The sequence below is a fragment of the Entelurus aequoreus genome, linkage group LG17, assembly GCF_033978785.1.
Source record: "Entelurus aequoreus isolate RoL-2023_Sb linkage group LG17, RoL_Eaeq_v1.1, whole genome shotgun sequence".
NCBI classification, from domain to species: Eukaryota; Metazoa; Chordata; class Actinopteri; order Syngnathiformes; family Syngnathidae; genus Entelurus; species Entelurus aequoreus.
Genome location: NC_084747.1, coordinates 23387923 through 23410895, shown reverse-complemented (window position 1 = coordinate 23410895; position 22973 = coordinate 23387923). Strand labels below are relative to the sequence as shown.

At 43.8% G+C, this 22973-nt stretch overlaps 1 protein-coding gene across 1 annotated transcript; it reads right to left on the bottom strand.

Annotated features, from left to right (window-relative positions):
- Positions 1 to 19347: 19347 nt before the first annotated feature.
- ier3 (immediate early response 3) lies at positions 19348 to 20197 on the bottom strand. The gene has a single exon (XM_062024155.1). It carries the CDS (start codon positions 20143 to 20145, stop codon positions 19639 to 19641), a length of 507 nt encoding a protein of 168 aa, XP_061880139.1. The 5' UTR covers positions 20146 to 20197; the 3' UTR covers positions 19348 to 19638.
- Between the last annotated feature and the right edge of the window lie 2776 nt (positions 20198 to 22973).

Sequence of the window (22973 nt, the reverse complement as noted above, 5' to 3'; positions counted from 1 at the left end):
CCTAAATGTGCGTATTACACCAGGGATGTCCCTCCTAAATGTGCATATTACACCAGGGCTGTCCCTCCTAAATGTGCATATTACACCAGGGCTGTCCCTCCTAAATGTGCATATTACACCAGGGCTGTCCCTCCTAAATGTGCATATTACACCAGGGCTGTCCCTCCTAAATGTGCATATTACACCAGGGCTGTCCCTCCTAAATGTGCATATTACACCAGGGCTGTCCCTCCTAAATGTGCATATTACACCTGTGGCTGTCCCTCCATAAATGTGCATATTACACCAGGGCTGTCCCTCCTAAATGTGCAAATTACACCAGGTGGCTGTCCCTCTTATTCATATCCCCCCCGTGCATATTACACCAGCTGGGCCCTCCGATCATTACCCCCCTCCTAAATGTGACATATTTACACCAGGGCTGTCCTCCTTAAATGTGCATATTACACCAGGGCTGTCCCTCCTAAATGTGCATATTACACCAGGGCTGTCCCTCCTAAATGTGCATATTACACCAGAGCTGTCACTCCTAAATGTGCATATTACACCAGGGCTGTCCCTCCTAAATGTGCATATTACACCAGGGCTGTCCCTCCTAAATGTGCATATTACACCAGAGCTGTCCCTCCTAAATGTGCATATTACACCAGGGCTGTCCCTCCTAAATGTGCATATTACACCAGGGCTGTCCCTCCTAAATGTGCATATTACACCAGGGCTGTCCCTCCTAAATGTGCATATTACACCAGGGCTGTCCCTCCTAAATGTGCATATTACACCAGGGCTGTCCCTCCTAAATGTGCATATTACACCAGGGCTGTCCCTCTTAAATGTGCATATTACACCAGGGCTGTCCCTCCTTAATGTGCATATTACACCAGGGCTGTCCCTCCTAAATGTGCATATTACACCAGGGCTGTCCCTCCTAAATGTGCATATTACACCAGGGCTGTCCCACCTAAATGTGCATATTACACCAGGGCTGTCCCTCCTAAATGTGCATATTACACCAGGGCTGTCCCACCTAAATGTGCATATTACACCAGGGCTGTCCCTCCTAAATGTGCATATTACACCAGGACTGTCCCACTTAAATGTGCATATTACACCAGGGCTGTCCCTCCTAATTGTGCATATTACACCAGGACTGTCCCACCTAGATGTGCATATTACACCAGGACTGTCCCTCCTAAATGTGCATATTACATCAGGGCTGTCCCTCCTAAATGTGCATATTACACCAGGGCTGTCCCTCCTAAATGTGCATATTACACCAGGGCTGTCCCACCTAAATGTGCATATTACACCAGGGCTGTCCCTCCTAAATGTGCATTTTACACCAGGGCTGTCCCTCCTAAATGTGCATATTACACCAGGGCTGTCCCACCTAAATGTGCATATTACACCAGGGCTGTCCCTCCTAAATGTGCATATTACACCAGGGCTGTCCCTCCTAAATGTGCATATTACACCAGGGCTGTCCCTCCTAAATGTGCATATTACACCAGGGCTGTCCCTCCTAAATGTGCATATTACACCAGGGCTGTCCCTCCTAAATGTGCATATTACACCAGGGCTGTCCCACCTAAATGTGCATATTACACCAGGGCTGTCCCTCCTAAATGTGCATATTACACCAGGGCTGTCCCTCCTAAATGTGCATATTACACCAGGGCTGTCCCTCTTAAATGTGCATATTACACCAGGGCTGTCCCTCCTAAATGTGCATATTACACCAGGGCTGTCCCTCCTAAATGTGCATATTACACCAGGGCTGTCCCTCCTAAATGTGCATATTACACCAGGGCTGTCCCTCCTAAATGTGCATATTACACCAGGGCTGTCCCTCTTAAATGTGCATATTACACCAGGGCTGTCCCTCCTTAATGTGCATATTACACCAGGGCTGTCCCTCCTAAATGTGCATATTACACCAGGGCTGTCCCTCCTAAATGTGCATATTACACCAGGGCTGTCCCACCTAAATGTGCATATTACACCAGGGCTGTCCCTCCTAAATGTGCATATTACACCAGGGCTGTCCCACCTAAATGTGCATATTACACCAGGGCTGTCCCTCCTAAATGTGCATATTACACCAGGACTGTCCCACTTAAATGTGCATATTACACCAGGGCTGTCCCTCCTAAATGTGCATATTACACCAGGACTGTCCCACCTAGATGTGCATATTACACCAGGACTGTCCCTCCTAAATGTGCATATTACATCAGGGCTGTCCCTCCTAAATGTGCATATTACACCAAGGCTGTCCCTCCTAAATGTGCATATTACACCAGGGCTGTCCCACCTAAATGTGCATATTACACCAGGGCTGTCCCTCCTAAATGTGCATTTTACACCAGGGCTGTCCCTCCTAAATGTGCATATTACACCAGGGCTGTCCCACCTAAATGTGCATATTACACCAGGGCTGTCCCTCCTAAATGTGCATATTACACCAGGGCTGTCCCTCCTAAATGTGCATATTACACCAGGGCTGTCCCTCCTAAATGTGCATATTACACCAGGGCTGTCCCTCCTAAATGTGCATATTACACCAGGGCTGTCCCTCCTAAATGTGCATATTACACCAGGGCTGTCCCACCTAAATGTGCATATTACACCAGGGCTGTCCCTCCTAAATGTGCATATTACACCAGGGCTGTCCCTCCTAAATGTGCATATTACACCAGGGCTGTCCCTCTTAAATGTGCATATTACACCAGGGCTGTCCCTCCTAAATGTGCATATTACACCAGGGATGTCCCTCCTAAATGTGCATATTACACCAGGGCTGTCCCTCCTAAATGTGCATATTACACCAGGACTGTCCCTCCTAAATGTGCATATTACACCAGGGCTGTCCCTCCTAAATGTGCATATTACACCAGGGCTGTCCCTCCTAAATGTGCATATTACACCAGGGCTGTCCCTCCTAAATGTGCATATTACACCAGGGCTGTCCCTCCTAAACGTGCATATTACACCAGGACTGTCCCCTCCTAAATGTGCATATTACACCAGGGCTGTCCCTCCTAAATGTGCATATTACACCAGGACTGTCCTTCCTAAATGTGCATATTACACCAGGGCTGTCCCTCCTAAATGTGCATATTACACCAGGGATGTCCCTCCTAAATGTGCATATTACACCAGGGCTGTCCCACCTAAATGTGCATATTACACCAGGGCTGTCCCTCCTAAATGTGCATATTACACCAGGGCTGTCCCACCTAAATGTGCATATTACACCAGGGCTGTCCCTCCTAAATGTGCATATTACACCAGGGCTGTCCCTCCTAAATGTGCATATTACACCAGGGCTGTCCCTCCTAAATGTGCATATTACACCAGGGCTGTCCCTCCTAAATGTGCATATTACACCAGGGCTGTCCCTCCTAAATGTGCATATTACACCAGGGCTGTCCCTCCTAAATGTGCATATTACACCAGGGCTGTCCCTCCTAAATGTGCATATTACACCAGGGCTGTCCCTCCTAAATGTGCATATTACACCAGGGCTGTCCCTCCTAAATGTGCATATTACACCAGGGCTGTCCCACCTAAATGTGCATATTACACCAGGGCTGTCCCTCCTAAATGTGCATATTACACCAGGGCTGTCCCTCCTAAATGTGCATATTACACCAGGGCTGTCCCTCCTAAATGTGCATATTACACCAGGGCTGTCCCTCCTAAATGTGCATATTACACCAGGGCTGTCCCTCCTAAATGTGCATATTACACCAGGGCTGTCCCTCCTAAATGTGCATATTACACCAGGGCTGTCCCTCCTAAATGTGCATATTACACCAGGGCTGCTTAGACTCGTACAACTTGGTACTTGACACATGCTAACTGTTAGCATGCTAATATTAGCATTGTAGCATGCTAACATTAGCGTCGTAACTTTTTAAGGCAATTAAGCCGAACACCTCAGAGTCATATAACTTGGTACTACTTGACACATGCTAAATGTTAACATGCTAACTTTTTTCACCAATTTTGTAGCCAAAGACCTTAGACTCGTATAACTTGGTACCTGACACATGCTAACTGTTAGCATGCTAATATTAGCATTGCAGCATACTAACATTAGCATTCATAACTTTTTTTATGTCAATTTTACAGCCAAACACCTCAGAGTCATATACCTTAGTACTTAACACATGCTAACTGTTAACATGCTGACTTTTTTGTGCCGATTTTGCAAACGCCTCAGACTCATGCAGCGTGGTACTTGACACATGCTAACTGTTAGCATGCTAACATTAGCATTCTAGCGAGCTAACTTGATTTTGGCCAACTTTACAGGCGAGCAGTCCTATAACTTGCTACCTGACACTTGTTAACTGTTAGCATGCTAACATTAGCATATTAACATTGGCAACTTTACACCTCCGAGTCATTTAACTTGGTACTGGATACATGCTAGCAGATAACATGCTAACTTTTTTTCAGCTAATTCTACATGAGTGAGCTCTCTAATGTCATGACTTGCTGCATTCTAACTCCTTGCATGCTAACATTAGCATTCACTTTTCAGCATTCACACGCAAGTTCTCCAAAATTGCATATTCTCGTTTTTTTTTTTGTTTTTTTTTTTGCTGTAATGTTCTAATCCGGAATGTTTTTAAAAAAATGATGCTCAGAATGTGTGGCGGGCTAATACGTAACAACCCTGCAGGAGGTGGCGTGACTGTACGCTAACACAACACATGTTGTCAGGCTTTACATGGAAACAGCAGCTATGTATTTTTGTCAAACAAAAAACATCCACTGGGAGACTAGAATGTTCTAGGACAAAAATAGTCTCTTCTAATGTTGATAACACCCTGATTTGTCTTGCTGCCTGGCAGACAAAAGGCGGGGCACAGTGCTGACACGTCAGGACATGCTGGTGTTCACCTTGAGGATGACAACTTTACCACACTTTTTGTTCTTGGATTACAAAACCCCAAAGCCAGTGAAGTTGTCACGTTGTGTAAATGGTAAAGAAAAAGAGAATACAACAAATCCTTTTCAACTTATATTCAATTGAATAGACTGCAAAGACAAGATATTTCACGTTCAAACTGGTAAACTTTGTTATTTTTTGCAAATATTAGCTCGTTTTGAAATTGATGCCTGCAACACGATTTAAAAAAGCTGGCACAAGTGGCAAAAAAGAGTGAGAAAGTTGAGGAATGCTCATCAAAGACTTATTTGGAACATCCCACAGGTGAACAGGCTAATTGGGAACAGGTGGGTGCCATGATTGGGTATAAAAGCAGCTTCCATTCACCAACAAGGACGGGGCGAGGGTCACCACTTTGTCAACAAATGCCTGAGCAAATTGTTTAAGAACAACATTTCTCAACAAGGAATTGAGGGATTTCACCATCTACACTCCGTAATATCATCAAAAGGTTCAGAGAATGTGGAGAAATCACTGCAGGTAAGCCATGATATTACACACCTTGGATCCCTCAGGCGCTACTGCATCAAAAAGCCACATCAGTGTGTAAAGGATATCACCACATGGGCTCAGGAACACTTCAGAAAACCACTGTCAGTAACTACAGTTGGTCGCTACATCTGTAAGTGCAAGTTAAAACTCTACTATGCAAAGCCACAGCCATTTATCAACAACACCCAGAAACGTTTCGCTGGGCCCGAGCTCATCTAAGATGGACTGATGCAAAGTGGAGAAGTGTTCTGTGGTCTGACGAGTCCACATTTCAAATTGTTTTTGGAAACTGTGGACCAAAGAGGAAAAGAACCATCCGGACTGTTCTAGGGTGAAAGTGTAAAAGGCAGCATGTGTGATGGTATGGGGGTGTATTAGTGGTCAAGACATGTTCTAGGGTGAAAGTGTAGAAGGCAGCATGTGTGATGGTATGGGGGTGTATTAGTGGTCAAGACATGTTCTAGGGTGAAAGTGTAGAAGGCAGCATGTGTGATGGTATGGGGGTGTATTAGTGGTCAAGACATGTTCTAGGGTGAAAGTGTAAAAGGCAGCATGTGTGATGGTATGGGGGTGTATTAGTGGTCAAGACATGTTCTAGGGTGAAAGTGTAAAAGGCAGCATGTGTGATGGTATGGGGGTGTATTAGTGGTCAAGACATGTTCTAGGGTGAAAGTGTAAGAGGCAGCATGTGTGATGGTATGGGGGTGTATTAGTGGTCAAGACATGTTCTAGGGTGAAAGTGTAGAAGGCAGCATGTGTGATGGTATGGGGGTGTATTAGTGGTCAAGACATGTTCTAGGGTGAAAGTGTAGAAGGCAGCATGTGTGATGGTATGGGGGTGTATTAGTGGTCAAGACATGTTCTAGGGTGAAAGTGTAAAAGGCAGCATGTGTGATGGTATGGGGGTGTATTAGTGGTCAAGACATGTTCTAGGGTGAAAGTGTAGAAGGCAGCATGTGTGATGGTATGGGGGTGTATTAGTGGTCAAGACATGTTCTAGGGTGAAAGTGTAGAAGGCAGCATGTGTGATGGTATGGGGGTGTATTAGTGGTCAAGACATGTTCTAGGTGCAAAGTGTAAAAGGCAGCATGTGTGATGGTATGGGGGTGTATTAGTGGTCAAGACATGTTCTAGGGTGAAAGTGTAAGAGGCAGCATGTGTGATGGTATGGGGGTGTATTAGTGGTCAAGACATGTTCTAGGGTGAAAGTGTAGAAGGCAGCATGTGTGATGGTATGGGGGTGTATTAGTGGTCAAGACATGTTCTAGGGTGAAAGTGTAGAAGGCAGCATGTGTGATGGTATGGGGGTGTATTAGTGGTCAAGACATGTTCTAGGGTGAAAGTGTAGAAGGCAGCATGTGTGATGGTATGGGGGTGTATTAGTGGTCAAGACATGTTCTAGGGTGAAAGTGTAAAAGGCAGCATGTGTGATGGTATGGGGGTGTATTAGTGGTCAAGACATGTTCTAGGGTGAAAGTGTAGAAGGCAGCATGTGTGATGGTATGGGGGTGTATTAGTGGTCAAGACATGTTCTAGGGTGAAAGTGTAGAAGGCAGCATGTGTGATGGTATGGGGGTGTATTAGTGGTCAAGACATGTTCTAGGGTGAAAGTGTAAGAGGCAGCATGTGTGATGGTATGGGGGTGTATTAGTGGTCAAGACATGTTCTAGGGTGAAAGTGTAGAAGGCAGCATGTGTGATGGTATGGGGGTGTATTAGTGGTCAAGACATGTTCTAGGGTGAAAGTGTAGAAGGCAGCATGTGTGATGGTATGGGGGTGTATTAGTGGTCAAGACATGTTCTAGGGTGAAAGTGTAGAAGGCAGCATGTGTGATGGTATGGGGGTGTATTAGTGGTCAAGACATGTTCTAGGGTGAAAGTGTAGAAGGCAGCATGTGTGATGGTATGGGGGTGTATTAGTGGTCAAGACATGTTCTAGGGTGAAAGTGTAAAAGGCAGCATGTGTGATGGTATGGGGGTGTATTAGTGGTCAAGACATGTTCTAGGGTGAAAGTGTAGAAGGCAGCATGTGTGATGGTATGGGGGTGTATTAGTGGTCAAGACATGTTCTAGGGTGAAAGTGTAGAAGGCAGCATGTGTGATGGTATGGGGGTGTATTAGTGGTCAAGACATGTTCTAGGGTGAAAGTGTAAGAGGCAGCATGTGTGATGGTATGGGGGTGTATTAGTGGTCAAGACATGTTCTAGGGTGAAAGTGTAAAAGGCAGCATGTGTGATGGTATGGGGGTGTATTAGTGGTCAAGACATGTTCTAGGGTGAAAGTGTAAAAGGCAGCATGTGTGATGGTATGGGGGTGTATTAGTGGTCAAGACATGTTCTAGGGTGAAAGTGTAGAAGGCAGCATGTGTGATGGTATGGGGGTGTATTAGTGGTCAAGACATGTTCTAGGGTGAAAGTGTAGAAGGCAGCATGTGTGATGGTATGGGGGTGTATTAGTGGTCAAGACATGTTCTAGGGTGAAAGTGTAAGAGGCAGCATGTGTGATGGTATGGGGGTGTATTAGTGGTCAAGACATGTTCTAGGGTGAAAGTGTAGAAGGCAGCATGTGTGATGGTATGGGGGTGTATTAGTGGTCAAGACATGTTCTAGGGTGAAAGTGTAGAAGGCAGCATGTGTGATGGTATGGGGGTGTATTAGTGGTCAAGACATGTTCTAGGGTGAAAGTGTAGAAGGCAGCATGTGTGATGGTATGGGGGTGTATTAGTGGTCAAGACATGTTCTAGGGTGAAAGTGTAGAAGGCAGCATGTGTGATGGTATGGGGGTGTATTAGTGGTCAAGACATGTTCTAGGGTGAAAGTGTAAAAGGCAGCATGTGTGATGGTATGGGGGTGTATTAGTGGTCAAGACATGTTCTAGGGTGAAAGTGTAGAAGGCAGCATGTGTGATGGTATGGGGGTGTATTAGTGGTCAAGACATGTTCTAGGGTGAAAGTGTAGAAGGCAGCATGTGTGATGGTATGGGGGTGTATTAGTGGTCAAGACATGTTCTAGGGTGAAAGTGTAAGAGGCAGCATGTGTGATGGTATGGGGGTGTATTAGTGGTCAAGACATGTTCTAGGGTGAAAGTGTAGAAGGCAGCATGTGTGATGGTATGGGGGTGTATTAGTGGTCAAGACATGTTCTAGGGTGAAAGTGTAAGAGGCAGCATGTGTGATGGTATGGGGGTGTATTAGTGGTCAAGACATGTTCTAGGGTGAAAGTGTAAAAGGCAGCATGTGTGATGGTATGGGGGTGTATTAGTGGTCAAGACATGTTCTAGGGTGAAAGTGTAAAAGGCAGCATGTGTGATGGTATGGGGGTGTATTAGTGGTCAAGACATGTTCTAGGGTGAAAGTGTAGAAGGCAGCATGTGTGATGGTATGGGGGTGTATTAGTGGTCAAGACATGTTCTAGGGTGAAAGTGTAAAAGGCAGCATGTGTGATGGTATGGGGGTGTATTAGTGGTCAAGACATGTTCTAGGGTGAAAGTGTAGAAGGCAGCATGTGTGATGGTATGGGGGTGTATTAGTGGTCAAGACATGTTCTAGGGTGAAAGTGTAGAAGGCAGCATGTGTGATGGTATGGGGGTGTATTAGTGGTCAAGACATGTTCTAGGGTGAAAGTGTAGAAGGCAGCATGTGTGATGGTATGGGGGTGTATTAGTGGTCAAGACATGTTCTAGGGTGAAAGTGTAAAAGGCAGCATGTGTGATGGTATGGGGGTGTATTAGTGGTCAAGACATGTTCTAGGGTGAAAGTGTAGAAGGCAGCATGTGTGATGGTATGGGGGTGTATTAGTGGTCAAGACATGTTCTAGGGTGAAAGTGTAAAAGGCAGCATGTGTGATGGTATGGGGGTGTATTAGTGGTCAAGACATGTTCTAGGGTGAAAGTGTAAAAGGCAGCATGTGTGATGGTATGGGGGTGTATTAGTGGTCAAGACATGTTCTAGGGTGAAAGTGTAAAAGGCAGCATGTGTGATGGTATGGGGGTGTATTAGTGGTCAAGACATGTTCTAGGGTGAAAGTGTAAAAGGCAGCATGTGTGATGGTATGGGGGTGTATTAGTGGTCAAGACATGTTCTAGGGTGAAAGTGTAAAAGGCAGCATGTGTGATGGTATGGGGGTGTATTAGTGGTCAAGACATGTTCTAGGGTGAAAGTGTAGAAGGCAGCATGTGTGATGGTATGGGGGTGTATTAGTGGTCAAGACATGTTCTAGGGTGAAAGTGTAAAAGGCAGCATGTGTGATGGTATGGGGGTGTATTAGTGGTCAAGACATGTTCTAGGGTGAAAGTGTAGAAGGCAGCATGTGTGATGGTATGGGGGTGTATTAGTGGTCAAGACATGTTCTAGGGTGAAAGTGTAAAAGGCAGCATGTGTGATGGTATGGGGGTGTATTAGTGGTCAAGACATGTTCTAGGGTGAAAGTGTAGAAGGCAGCATGTGTGATGGTATGGGGGTGTATTAGTGGTCAAGACATGTTCTAGGGTGAAAGTGTAAAAGGCAGCATGTGTGATGGTATGGGGGTGTATTAGTGGTCAAGACATGTTCTAGGGTGAAAGTGTAGAAGGCAGCATGTGTGATGGTATGGGGGTGTATTAGTGGTCAAGACATGTTCTAGGGTGAAAGTGTAGAAGGCAGCATGTGTGATGGTATGGGGGTGTATTAGTGGTCAAGACATGTTCTAGGGTGAAAGTGTAGAAGGCAGCATGTGTGATGGTATGGGGGTGTATTAGTGGTCAAGACATGTTCTAGGGTGAAAGTGTAAAAGGCAGCATGTGTGATGGTATGGGGGTGTATTAGTGGTCAAGACATGTTCTAGGGTGAAAGTGTAAAAGGCAGCATGTGTGATGGTATGGGGGTGTATTAGTGGTCAAGACATGTTCTAGGGTGAAAGTGTAAAAGGCAGCATGTGTGATGGTATGGGGGTGTATTAGTGGTCAAGACATGGGTAACTTACACATCTGTGAAGGCAACATTAATGCTGAAAGGTACATACAGCTTTTGGAGCAACATATGTTGTTATCATGGACGCCCCTGCTTATTTCAGCAAGACAATGCCAAGCCAGGTGTTACAACAGCGTAGTAAAAGAGTGTGGGTACTAGACTGGCCTGCCTGTAGTCCAGACATTGAAAATGTGTGGCAGCTAAAATATGAGAAGGGAGACTGTTGAACAACTTAAGCTGTACATCAAGCAAGAATGGGAAAGAATTCCACTTCAAAAATGTGTCTCCTCACTTCCCAAACCTTTACTGAGTGTTGTTAAAAGGAAAGGCCATGTAACACACTGCTAAAAATGCCTTTTTTGACATGTGTTGCTGCCATCTAATTGAAATATCTTGTCTTTGCAGTCTATTCTATTGAATATAAGTTGGAAAGGATTTGTTGTATTCTCTTTTTATTTAGCATTTACACAACTTCACTGGTAGATGTTATGTATGATCATCTTCTGGCATGTGTACATGATGTTTGACATACAAGAAGAAGAAGAAGAAGAAGAAGAAGAAGAAGAAGAAGAAGAAGAAGAAGAAGAAGGTTAGGTGTGAGAAGACTTTCCTCCTGGACAAGAAAGACTTTCATGGTCCTGAGAGAAGGAAGAAGAATGAGAAGAATGTGTGGTGGCCAGGGAGCGTCCAGGGTGTGTTGGGTTTCTCCACCTGACTAAGTGCTGTTGAGCAACCCAGCAGGAAGTACAATACTACTTCCTGCTGGGTCCAAGTTGGTCTTGCTGCGACTTGCCCGACACCAAACCCACCACTCATCAAGAGGTGTTTGTTGCACATGTTTCATGTCAGTGTGGTGGTGAGTCATGTTTCTCCTCATATACACCATATTGACTAAAGTATTTGGACACCTGCCTTGACTCACATATGACCTTGAAGTGCCATCCCATTCCTAACCCATAGGGGTCAATATGACCTTTTGCAGATATTACAGCTTCTACTCTTCTGGGAAGGCTGTCCACAAGGTTGCGGAGTGTGTTTATATCTTCTGGGAAGGCTGTCCTGGTGGACCAGGTCATGAAGACTGTCAAGAGTCCAAGGTCTCAGGGTCACATACCTTAGACCGGGGCTGGTGGACCAGGTCATGAAGACTGTCAAGAGTCCAAGGTGTCAGGGTCACATACCTTAGACCGGGGCTGGTGGACCAGGTCATGAAGACTCTCAAGAGTCCAAGGTGTCAGGGTCACATACCTTAGACCGGGGCTGGTGGACCAGGTCATGAAGACTGTCTAGAGTCCAAGGTCTCAGGATGTTTCTTGAAGAAGTGGTGATGTCCTTTAAGAGTGTTTACTTATCTACACATGATCTTTCACACGGTCACTAAGTTCTTAGTTCTAGTCCTCCCCAGCGTGCGCAGATAGTTAACAGCATGAAGAAAGTGTTTTCTTGATGATTGATGTTCCTTCTTTTGAATTATTTTTCTTCCCCTCTTTTATTTTGTTATTTAGGCTTGTAAGACTGAAAATAGAAACATGATAAAAGTACATTTAGGCTTGTAAGACTGAAAATAGAAACATGATAAAAGTACATTTAGGCTTGTAAGACTGAAAATAGAAACATGATAAAAGTACATTTAGGCTTGTAAGACTGAAAATAGAAACATGATAAAAGTACATTTAGGCTTGTAAGACTGAAAATAGAAACATGATAAAAGTACATTTAGGCTTGTAAGACTGAAAATAGAAACATGATAAAAGTACATTTAGGCTTGTAAGACTGAAAATAGAAACATGATAAAAGTACATTTAGGCTTGTAAGACTGAAAATAGAAACATGATAAAAGTACATTTAGGCTTGTAAGACTGAAAATAGAAACATGATAAAAGTACATTTAGGCTTGTAAGACTGAAAATAGAAACATGATAAAAGTACATTTAGGCTTGTAAGACTGAAAATAGAAACATGATAAAAGTACATTTAGGCTTGTAAGACTGAAAATAGAAACATGATAAAAGTAGAAGGCGTCACATCAATAAAATAGCATTAGTGTTAACACACACAGCAAACATTGCACACATGTGCTTTAACACAATTAAACCTGAGGTGTAGCTTTGTCGCTTTTTATTTGGATTTGTTCAGGGTGGATCTTCTTCTACTCACCCACTGCTGCTTCATTGTGACACACATGCCTCACTGTTGCCCCCCTGCAGGGCGGTGGCAGTACTGCGTACACGAGCGACCCTGTTTGGGACACTTTCATCCAGACTATCTGGGTGTTGTTGACTTGAAGAAAGTCTGCCAGTGGTCACCAAGCACCACCTCAGAAAAAATACATTTTATGGAACAGAACACACATCTTTTTATGCTGCAATGAACACAACAAACATGTTTCAATCATACAACTTTTTATTCCGCAATTGATGGACACAACATGACTCTTTTTATCATACAATAAACACAACATGACTCTTTTTACTTTACAATAAACACAACATGTCTGTTTTTGTTTAAAAAACATAACAAGTATGTTTTTCTTAAACAATGAACATAAAATGTATGTTTTATTATATGCATATAATACTATACATGTTCTTATTAAACAATGAAGATAACAAGCATGTTGTTATTGTCCAATGAACATGTTATACAGCATAATGATGTCACTGACATGTGTTGTAGCTTAGCTGCCATAGTGGCTCACATGTGAACATGATCAAAATAACTATGAAAGTTAAAAATAACTATAATGAAAGTTAAAAATAACTATAATGAAAGTTATTAAAGACCTAAAAATACTTTTCTGTTTCCAAATGATAATGATGATGATGATGATGATGATGATGATGATGATGATGATGATGATGATGACGGTTATTAGTTGAAGTTTCCACTCAACAATCCAACCTGAATCATGATGTCATTCATGTCTTCATATCATTCATGTCTTCATATCATTCATGTCTTCATATCATTCATGTCTTCATATCATTCATGTCTTCTTGTCATCCATGTCTTCATGTCTTCATATCATTCATGTCTTCATATCATTCATGTCTTCATATCATTCATGTCTTCTTGTCATCCATATCATTCATGTCTTCATATCATTCATGTCTTCTTGTCATCCATATCATTCATGTCTTCATATCATTCATGTCTTCTTGTCATCCATATCATTCATGTCTTCATATCATTCATGTCTTCTTGTCATCCATATCATTCATGTCTTCATATCATTCATGTCTTCTTGTCATCCATATCATTCATGTCTTCATATCATTCATGTCTTCATATCATTCATGTCTTCTTGTCATCCATATCATTCATGTCTTCATGTCTTCTTCCAGTCCCACGGGGCAGTGGAATGTTCCACCCTCCCCCCCCCCCCCCCGGTCTTCCCCAGCAGGAAGTGAGTCCAGACTGAGGTGTGTGAGTCACGGTGCAGCAATGAGGGGAGGAGGAGCAGCAGGAAGTGGCTCTGCAAACTTTATTTTCCTGCTCTTTGTGCCACTTGAACACACGTCATGTGACCACCATGTGACCTCATCTTTTCTGTCATCTTGCCCTCCTACGCACTCACACACTAACTGCTGAGTGTGTGTGTGTGTGTGTGTGTGTGTGTGTGTGTGTGTGTGTGAGTGTGTGTGTGTGTGTGAGTGTGTGTGTGTGTGTGTGTGTGAGTGTGTGTGTGTGTGTGTGTGTGTGAGTGTGTGTGTGTGTGAGTGTGTGTGTGTGTGTGTGTGTGAGTGTGTGTGTGAGTGTATGTGTGTGTGTGTGTGTGCGTGTGTGAGTGTGTGTGTGTGTGTGTGTGAGTGTGTGTGTGTGAGTGAGTATGTGTGTGTGTGAGTGTGTGTGTGTGTGTGTGTGTGAGTGTGTGTGTGAGTGTATGTGTGTGTGTGTGTGTGTGTGAGTGTGTGTGTGTGAGTGTGTGTGTGTGTGTGAGTGTGTGTGTGAGTGTATGTGTGTGTGTGTGTGTGCGTGTGTGAGTGTGTGTGTGTGTGTGTGTGTGTGTGTGTTTGTTTGTGTGTGTGTGTGTGTGTGTGAGTGTGTGTGTGTGTGTGTGTGTGTGTGTGTGTGTGTGTGTGTGTGTGTGTGAGTGTGTGTGTGTGTGAGTGTGTGTGTGTGTGTGTGTGTGTGTGTGTGTGAGTGTGTGTGTGTGTGTGAGTGTGTGTGTGTGTGTGTGTGTGTGTTGTCACATTTGCTACTTTCCTCAAGCTACTTACACACACACTATGAATGAATGAATGGTGAAGACTTGGATCTTACTTCCAACATTGTGGGAACTTTTGGAGAACTTTTGTGTTGACAACACATGAAGACCTGCTGGGAGGAGTTTGGTGACCTCTGACCCCCGCCACACACAGGTCACACACATGACTTGTGATTGACAGGAGGAACACACACATGACTTGTGATTGACAGGAGGAACACACACATGACTTGTGATTGACAGGAGGAACACACACATGACTTGTGATTGACAGGAGGAACACACACATGACTTGTGATTGACAGGAGGAACACACACATGACTTGTGATTGACATGAGGAACACACACATGATTGGTCAGGTCCACATGATTCATGTGTGGGTCTGGACTTCTTACTTGGCTTAGTCCAAGACCGTCTATCTGGTGATGTCATTGCTTTCTTGTGATGACATCATCACAAACATGGCGATGTCATCACAAGACAACAAAGTGTCTGAGCATTCAAAGAATGTGTGGTGAAACTTCTCAGCTTCTTTACATCACTGACATCATGCACCCCCCCACTATAGTCCCACACCTCCCCACTATGGTCCCACACCTCCCCACTATGGTCCCACACCTCCCCACTATAGTCCCACACCTCCCCACTATAGTCCCACACCTCCCCACTATGGTCCCACACCTCCCCACTACAGTCCCACACCTCCCCACTATAGTCCCACACCTCCCCACTATGGTCCCACACCTCCCCACTACAGTCCCACACCTCCCCACTATAGTCCCACACCTCCCCACTATGGTCCCACACCTCCCCACTATGGTCCCACACCTCCCCACTATAGTCCCACACCTCCCCACTATAGTCCCACACCTCCCCACTATGGTCCCACACCTCCCCACTACAGTCCCACACCTCCCCACTATAGTCCCACACCTCCCCACTATAGTCCCACACCTCCCCACTATAGTCCCACACCTCCCCACTATGGTCCCACACCTCCCCACTATAGTCCCACACCTCCCCACTATAGTCCCACACCTCCCCACTATGGTCCCACACCTCCCCACTATAGTCCCACACCTCCCCACTATGGTCCCACACCTCCCCACTATAGTCCCACACCTCCCCACTATGGTCCCACACCTCCCCACTATGGTCCCACACCTCCCCACTATAGTCCTACACCTCCCCACTATAGTCCCACACCTCCCCACTATGGTCCCACACCTCCCCACTATAGTCCTACACCTCCCCACTATAGTCCCACACCTCCCCACTATGGTCCCACACCTCCCCACTATAGTCCCACACCTCCCCACTATAGTCATACACCTCCCCACTATAGTCATACACCTCCCTACTATGGTCCCACAGGTCCAGACTATGGTCCCTGCACCTCCCCACTATGGTCCCACAGGTCCAGACTATGGTCCCACAGGTCCCACTATGGTCCCACACCTCCCCACTATGGTCCCACAGGTCCAGACTGTGGTCCCACAGGTCCCACTATGGTCCCACATTTTCAGACTATGGTCCCACAGGTCCCACTATGGTCCCACAGGTCCCACTATGGTCCCACACCTCCCCACTATGGTCCCACAGGTCCAGACTATGGTCCCACAGGTCCCACTATGGTCCCACATTTTCAGACTATGGTCCCACAGGTCCCACTATGGTCCCACACCTCCCCACTATGGTCCCACACCTCCCCACTATGGTCCCACAAGTCCCCACTATGGTCCCACAGGTCCAGACTATGGTCCCACAGGTCCCACTATGGTCCCACAGGTCCAGACTATGGTCCCACAGGTCCCACTATGGTCCCACACCTCCCCACTATGGTCCCACAGGTCCCCACTATGGTCCCACAGGTCCAGACTATGGTCCCACAGGTCCCACTATGGTCCCACAGGTCCAGACTATGGTCCCTGCACCTCCCCACTATGGTCCCACAGGTCCAGACTATGGTCCCACACCTCCCCACTATGGTCCCACAGGTCCAGACTGTGGTCCCACAGGTCCCACTATGGTCCCACATTTTCAGACTATGGTCCCACAGGTCCCACTATGGTCCCACAGGTCCCACTATGGTCCCACACCTCCCCACTATGGTCCCACAGGTCCAGACTATGGTCCCACAGGTCCCACTATGGTCCCACATTTTCAGACTGTGGTCCCACAGGTCCCACTATGGTCCCACACCTCCCCACTATGGTCCCACAGGTCCCCACTATGGTCCCACAGGTCCAGACTATGGTCCCACAGGTCCCACTATGGTCCCACAGGTCCAGACTATGGTCCCACAGGTCCAGACTATGGTCCCACAGGTCCCACTATGGTCCCACAGGTCCAGATATGTACTGTATATAAATGATGAATACATTTAATAATCATCATGTTGATTCAACAAACTAACAAACACAACGTTAACGCAATGTAGCATTCTTGCTAGTGGCTAATGTGCCTCCACAGTGCAAAGCCACTTCTAAGTCAGCAATCCTTGCCTCCATGATGGCAAAGAAACTATGCTTTTTTACAAGTAACATTATCACTGGAAGACGAGGAATAGCTGAACATGCTACACTACACACTGTAGGAGGGTATGCTAACCGCTAACCAAACGCTAGCACTCTTGGCTGTACACAAAACCAAGGCTGTTTGATACAAATATCGACAGTACCGATACCAAGGAAGAATTAGTATACGCTCGATATTAAAGTGATATTTTTTTCTATCTTCTGTCCATTTTGTTATTGTTTACAAACTCAGTAAATAAGTCTTTTAGGAGGACTTTAAAAAGGGAACTGTACTTTTTTGGTAACTTTGTCTACTTCTGGGTCTATGTCCACAACCTTCTACTATCCAGGTGAGCGCCATTGTTGAGTTACAATCAACTTTCACCAACTCAGAGGCGATGCGGCAGCTCAATATGTCAACATATAGCAGCAAAAGCTAGTTAGCTCGCCGCGATCACGGCACCGCTAAAAGTAGTTCCTCTGAGTTAGCGCTAATAATAACAATATGGCTAATATTCAGGTCGCCACGTGTAAACGGAGGATTGTTGGTGCCTTTTTCCCGCCGTTAGCTGCATTGTTAGCCGCCTCGTACTTGCCGTATTTTAGGGGTTAGAATGTGTTAAAAAAAAAGAAAACCATCTTGTCTTACTTGAGGATTGTGAATGACTGCTAAAAAAGTGCAGTTCCAGGGGAGTGAATGTAGAGCCAATAGTAGAAGATCATTGACATACCTCATGGATGTTGTTACACCAGCAAATGTAATCATGTCAAGTATCAGCATCCAGTATCACTAAAGTGTCCAACAACAGAAGAATAAGTGCACTTTACTTTTGATGGAAACATCTTTAAACAGGAAGTCATCATATTTGCATAATATTAGTGTTGATACGTCATTTATGGTCATAGGAAGTGTTTAGAAATGTGTTATTGGTAAATGAAGTTATGTCAGTATGGATGTGAGTGTTGTCTTTAGGCCTGAGACATGACTTCATTCATGTTACATCATTGGCACGAATGAATGAATGAATGAATGAATCACACTGTACGAGCTGAAACACATTCCTGTCTTTGCCTGCAGTTGAATGAATATTTGTGTAATATTCATTATTCATCTTCCTGATCGGAATAAAGTGAACACGTGGACCCCGACTTAAAGAAGTGGAAACACTTATTGGGGTGTTACCATTTAGTGGTCAACTGTAGGGAATATGTACTGTACTGTGCAATCTACTAATATGTACTGTACTGTGTAATCTACTAATATGTAGTGTACTGTGCAATCTACTAATATGTAGTGTACTGTGTAATCTACTAATAAATATGTACTGTACTGTGTAATCTACTAATAAATATGTACTGTACTGTGCAAACTACTAATAAATATGTAGTGTACTGTGCAATCTGCTAATAAATATGTACTGTACTGTGTAATCTACTAATAAATATGTACTGTACTGTGTAATCTACTAATAAATATGTACTGTACTGTGCAATCTAATAATAAATATGTAGTATACTGTGCAATCTACTAATAAATATGTAGTGTACTGTGCAATCTACTAATAAATATGTACTGTACTGTGTAATCTACTAATAAATATGTAGTGTACTGTGCAATCTACTAATAAATATGTACTGTACTGTGCAATCTACTAATAAATATGTACTGTACTGTGTAATCTACTAATAAATATGTACTGTACTGTGCAATCTACTAATAAATATGTACTGTACTGTGTAGTCTACTAATAAATATGTAGTATACTGTGCAATCTACTAATAAATATGTAGTGTACTGTGTAATCTACTAGTAAATATGTAGTGTACTGTGCAATCTACTAATAAATATGTACTGTACTGTGTAATCTACTAATAAATATGTAGTGTACTGTGTAATCTACTAATAAATATGTACTGTACTGTGCAATCTACTAATAAATATGTAGTGTACTGTGTAATCTACTAATAAATATGTAGTGTACTGTGTAATCTACTAATAAATATGTACTGTACTGTGCAATTATACTAATAAATATGTAGTGTACTGTGCAATCTACTAATAAATATGTACTGTACTGTGCAATTATACTAATAAATATGTAGTGTACTGTGCAATCTACTAATAAATATGTACTATACTGTGCAATTATACTAATAAATATGTAGTGTACTGTGCAATCTACTAATAAAAGTCTCCATCAATCAACCAAACAGACGCACTTGTCATTCTTTTGCACATGTTTTTATTATGAAAGATGTAATAAATAGCAAATAAGACGGAATAAATAATTAAATAAGAGTCATTTCGGCCTGTCGGCACAAAGGTGTCAGTGCAGTGAGTCACTTAGTGACCAATTATTCAAGTACAACTTTCTTCTTCTCCGGTCTTTCCCCCCTGGAGGCTCCAGGACGTCACCGGGCCGCCGGCGGCCAGCTGGCCGGCGCACGAAGCTCTTTCCTCGGCTGCGCAGAGTCCGCTCAGCTTCTTGGCGTGTTGTCTTCCGCAGGTGCGGACTTTTATTTGTCCGCGCCCAGCCTGTGGTAGACCAGCAGGGCCACCATGTAGCTGTTGCCGGCGCTCTGCTGGCCGGCCGCCGGGCAGTCCGCGGCTGGGACGACGTCCGCCTCGCAGGCGCTCACAGCGGCCGCGGGAGTTGCCGCCGGGCCGGCGGGGAAGGCCTGGTAGTTGTCGGCCGGGCCATGGGCACCGCTGGGCGGCGTGTCCAGGCAGGGCTCCTCCGTGTAGATCTGCCAGAGGAGCACCAGGACGAGGACGAGCAGCCAGCGCTTGGCCGGGCTCCTCTCCGGGGGCGGCAGGTACATGCGGACCTTGGCGGGGTACATGACCCGCGTACAGCGCTTCTTAGGCCGGCCTGCCACCGAGGAGGGCCCGGCGGCGGCTTGGCAGTCAACCCGCTCGAAGGTGAAGATTTCCGGCTGCGTGCTGCGGTTCCACAGCCGAGACGAGGCGAACATCTCCCGCCTGTGGAGAGTTGTCATCGTGGGACTTGAAGGAGGAAACATTTTCTTTTCTTTTCGTTTCTTTTAGTCTTTCCTCTTTTTTTTTCTCGACAAGAAGAATTGAGTCTGGAGTGCAGCTGCAAAAATCTCTTTTATACCTTGACCGGACTGTGGACACGCCCACTGCGCGCAGACCACGCCCCCCCAGGCAGTGCCTTTCTTGCTCAACTAAAAAGCCCCAAAACCTTTTCTTTGATGTATTTAAGGAATGTCATGACGTCACCACCTGAGTATGCGCGTTAAGCAAACAATCATCACTTTCAGCAAATATTAATTGTTGTATGATTCATAAAGTAAAGCCTCACACGAAGAAACCTAACATATAAGTTAGTATATTCATATATGAACACATGAATGTTCTATTCATCTGTTTATGAATTCATGTATGCATGTTTTCATTCATTCATATAAGAACACAGGAATGTTGTATTCATGTATTCCTGTTTTATCGCATTTATGAATGAACACGTGAATACATTAATTTGCAATAGAGAGCAACAATCGGTAGACAAAATGGATGTATGTTCATGTTTTAATGTATTCATGTATGAACCCGTAAATAGACACATGTTGTATTCATGTAGTCATATTTTGATATATTCATGTATAACACATGAGTGTTGTTTTAGTGTATGAACACATGAATGTTTAATTTACGTGTTAAACTATTCATGTGGATACATACTTTTCGTATTCATGTGTTCATGTTTTAATATATTCATGTAGGAATACATGAATGTAGTATTTGTGTATGATAATGTTGTATTCATGCATGTTTAATTCATGTATGAATACATGAGTGTTGAATACATGTGTAAATATTCATCAATGTTGATTTCATGTATTCATGTTTTAATTTATTGATGTACAACACATGAATGTAGTATTAATGTTTTCACACATGCATGTTATTTTCATGTATTCATCTTTTAATTTGTTCATGTATAACACATGCATGCTGTATTAATGATTTACACATGCTGTATTCATGTGTTCATGTTTTAATGTCTTCATGGATGAACACATGGAAACATTCATCTTGCATTCATGTGTTCATGTTTTAATGTATTCATGTGTCAACCATGAATACATTCATGTAGTATTTACGTATGAATACATAAATGTTCTGTTCATGTATTCAAGTATGAACACATGAATGTTGTATTCACGTTTTCACATATGTTTCAATGTATCCATGAATGAAAACATGAATGCATGAATTTTGTACTCATGTCTCCATGTATATTTTAATGTATTCATGTATAAACAATGTGATTACTAGAATGTTGTAGTCATGTGTTCATGTTTTCATGTATGTTTTAATGTATTCATGTATGAACAAATGAACACATGAACGTTGTATTCATATGTTCATGTATGAACAAATGAATACATGAGCGTTGTATTCATATGTTCATGTATGAACACAAGAATACAGCAATGTTGTATTCATTTTTTCATGTATGTTTTAATGTATTCATGTATGAACACGTGTTGTATTCATGTTTTCATGTATGTTTTAACGTATTCCTGTATGAATATGTGACTACTAGAATGTTGTAGTCATGTGTTCATGTCTTCATGTATGTATGTTTTAATATATTCCTGTATGAACACGTGACTACTGGAATGTTGTAGTCATGTGTTCATGTCTTCATGTATGAACACGTGACTACTAGAATGTTGTAGTCATGTGTTCATGTCTTCATGTATGAACACGTGACTACTAGAATGTTGTAGTCATGTGTTCATGTCTTCATGTATGAACACGTGACTGCTAGAATTTTGTATTCATTTGTTCATGTATGTCTTAATGTATTCATGTATGAACATGTGACGACTGTAATGCTGTAGTCATGTGTTCACGTCTTCATGTATGTATGTTTTAGTGTATTCGTGTATGAACACATGTTGTATTCATGTGTTGATGTATGTTTTAATGTATTGATGTGTGACCAGGTGAATGTTGTAGTCATGTGTTCATGTCTTTTGGTTTGCAACACAGAGTTGTTACAGTAAAATGTGAAGTTGTTAAAAAGCAGAAGTTTGATGATGACACAGTGAGAGGATGTGACTATGGATGATGACATCACGTGGTGGTCTTATGGATGATGACATCACGTGGTGGTCTTGTGGATGATGACATCACGTGGTGGTCTTATGGATGATGACATCACGTGGTGGTCTCACGTGGTGGTCTTATGGATGATGACATCACGTGGTGGTCTTATGGATGATGACATCACGTGGTGGTCTTATGGATGATGACATCACGTGGTGGTCTTATGGAGAGAGTCCCTTCTGGTCTTTTCCAAGGTTTGTTTGCAGGAAACAATCCACTAGTCAGCAGTTTGAGGTCAGAGTGAGAGTCGTGTCCTTTTTCCTCTCTGACTGTAAATGAAGGCAGCAACTTTTCCATGGCGGGAAATGTTGTGTTAGTGTGTCACTCACTCTGTGCAGTGTGTTACTGTGTGTGTGTGTAGTGTGTCACTGACTCTGTGTAGTGTGTTACTGACTGTGTGTGTGTAGTGTGTCACTCACTCTGTGCAGTGTGTTACTGTGTGTGTGTATTGTGTTACTCCGTGTGTGCGTGTGCGTGTGTGTGAGTGTGTGTGAGTGTGTGTGTGTGTGTGTGTGTAGTGCGACACACAGCATCAGGTGACCTTTTCCTCCATTTCGGAGGCCTGGCTGTGAACAAAAAAAGGCTAAACTTGCTGTCTTCGCCACACGGTCGTCATGGCGACGGCGCCATGTGGGTCACGACCGTGTGGTATCAAAGCTCCTTTTGATTGGCAGCGCTGGCTGGTTGCCATGGGAACGGGCCTACGTGC

Coding starts and splice junctions, on each gene's coding strand:
- ier3 (XM_062024155.1), bottom strand. CDS start 20,145: ATGTTTCCTCCTTCAAGTCCCACGATGACAACTCTCCACAGGCGGGAG.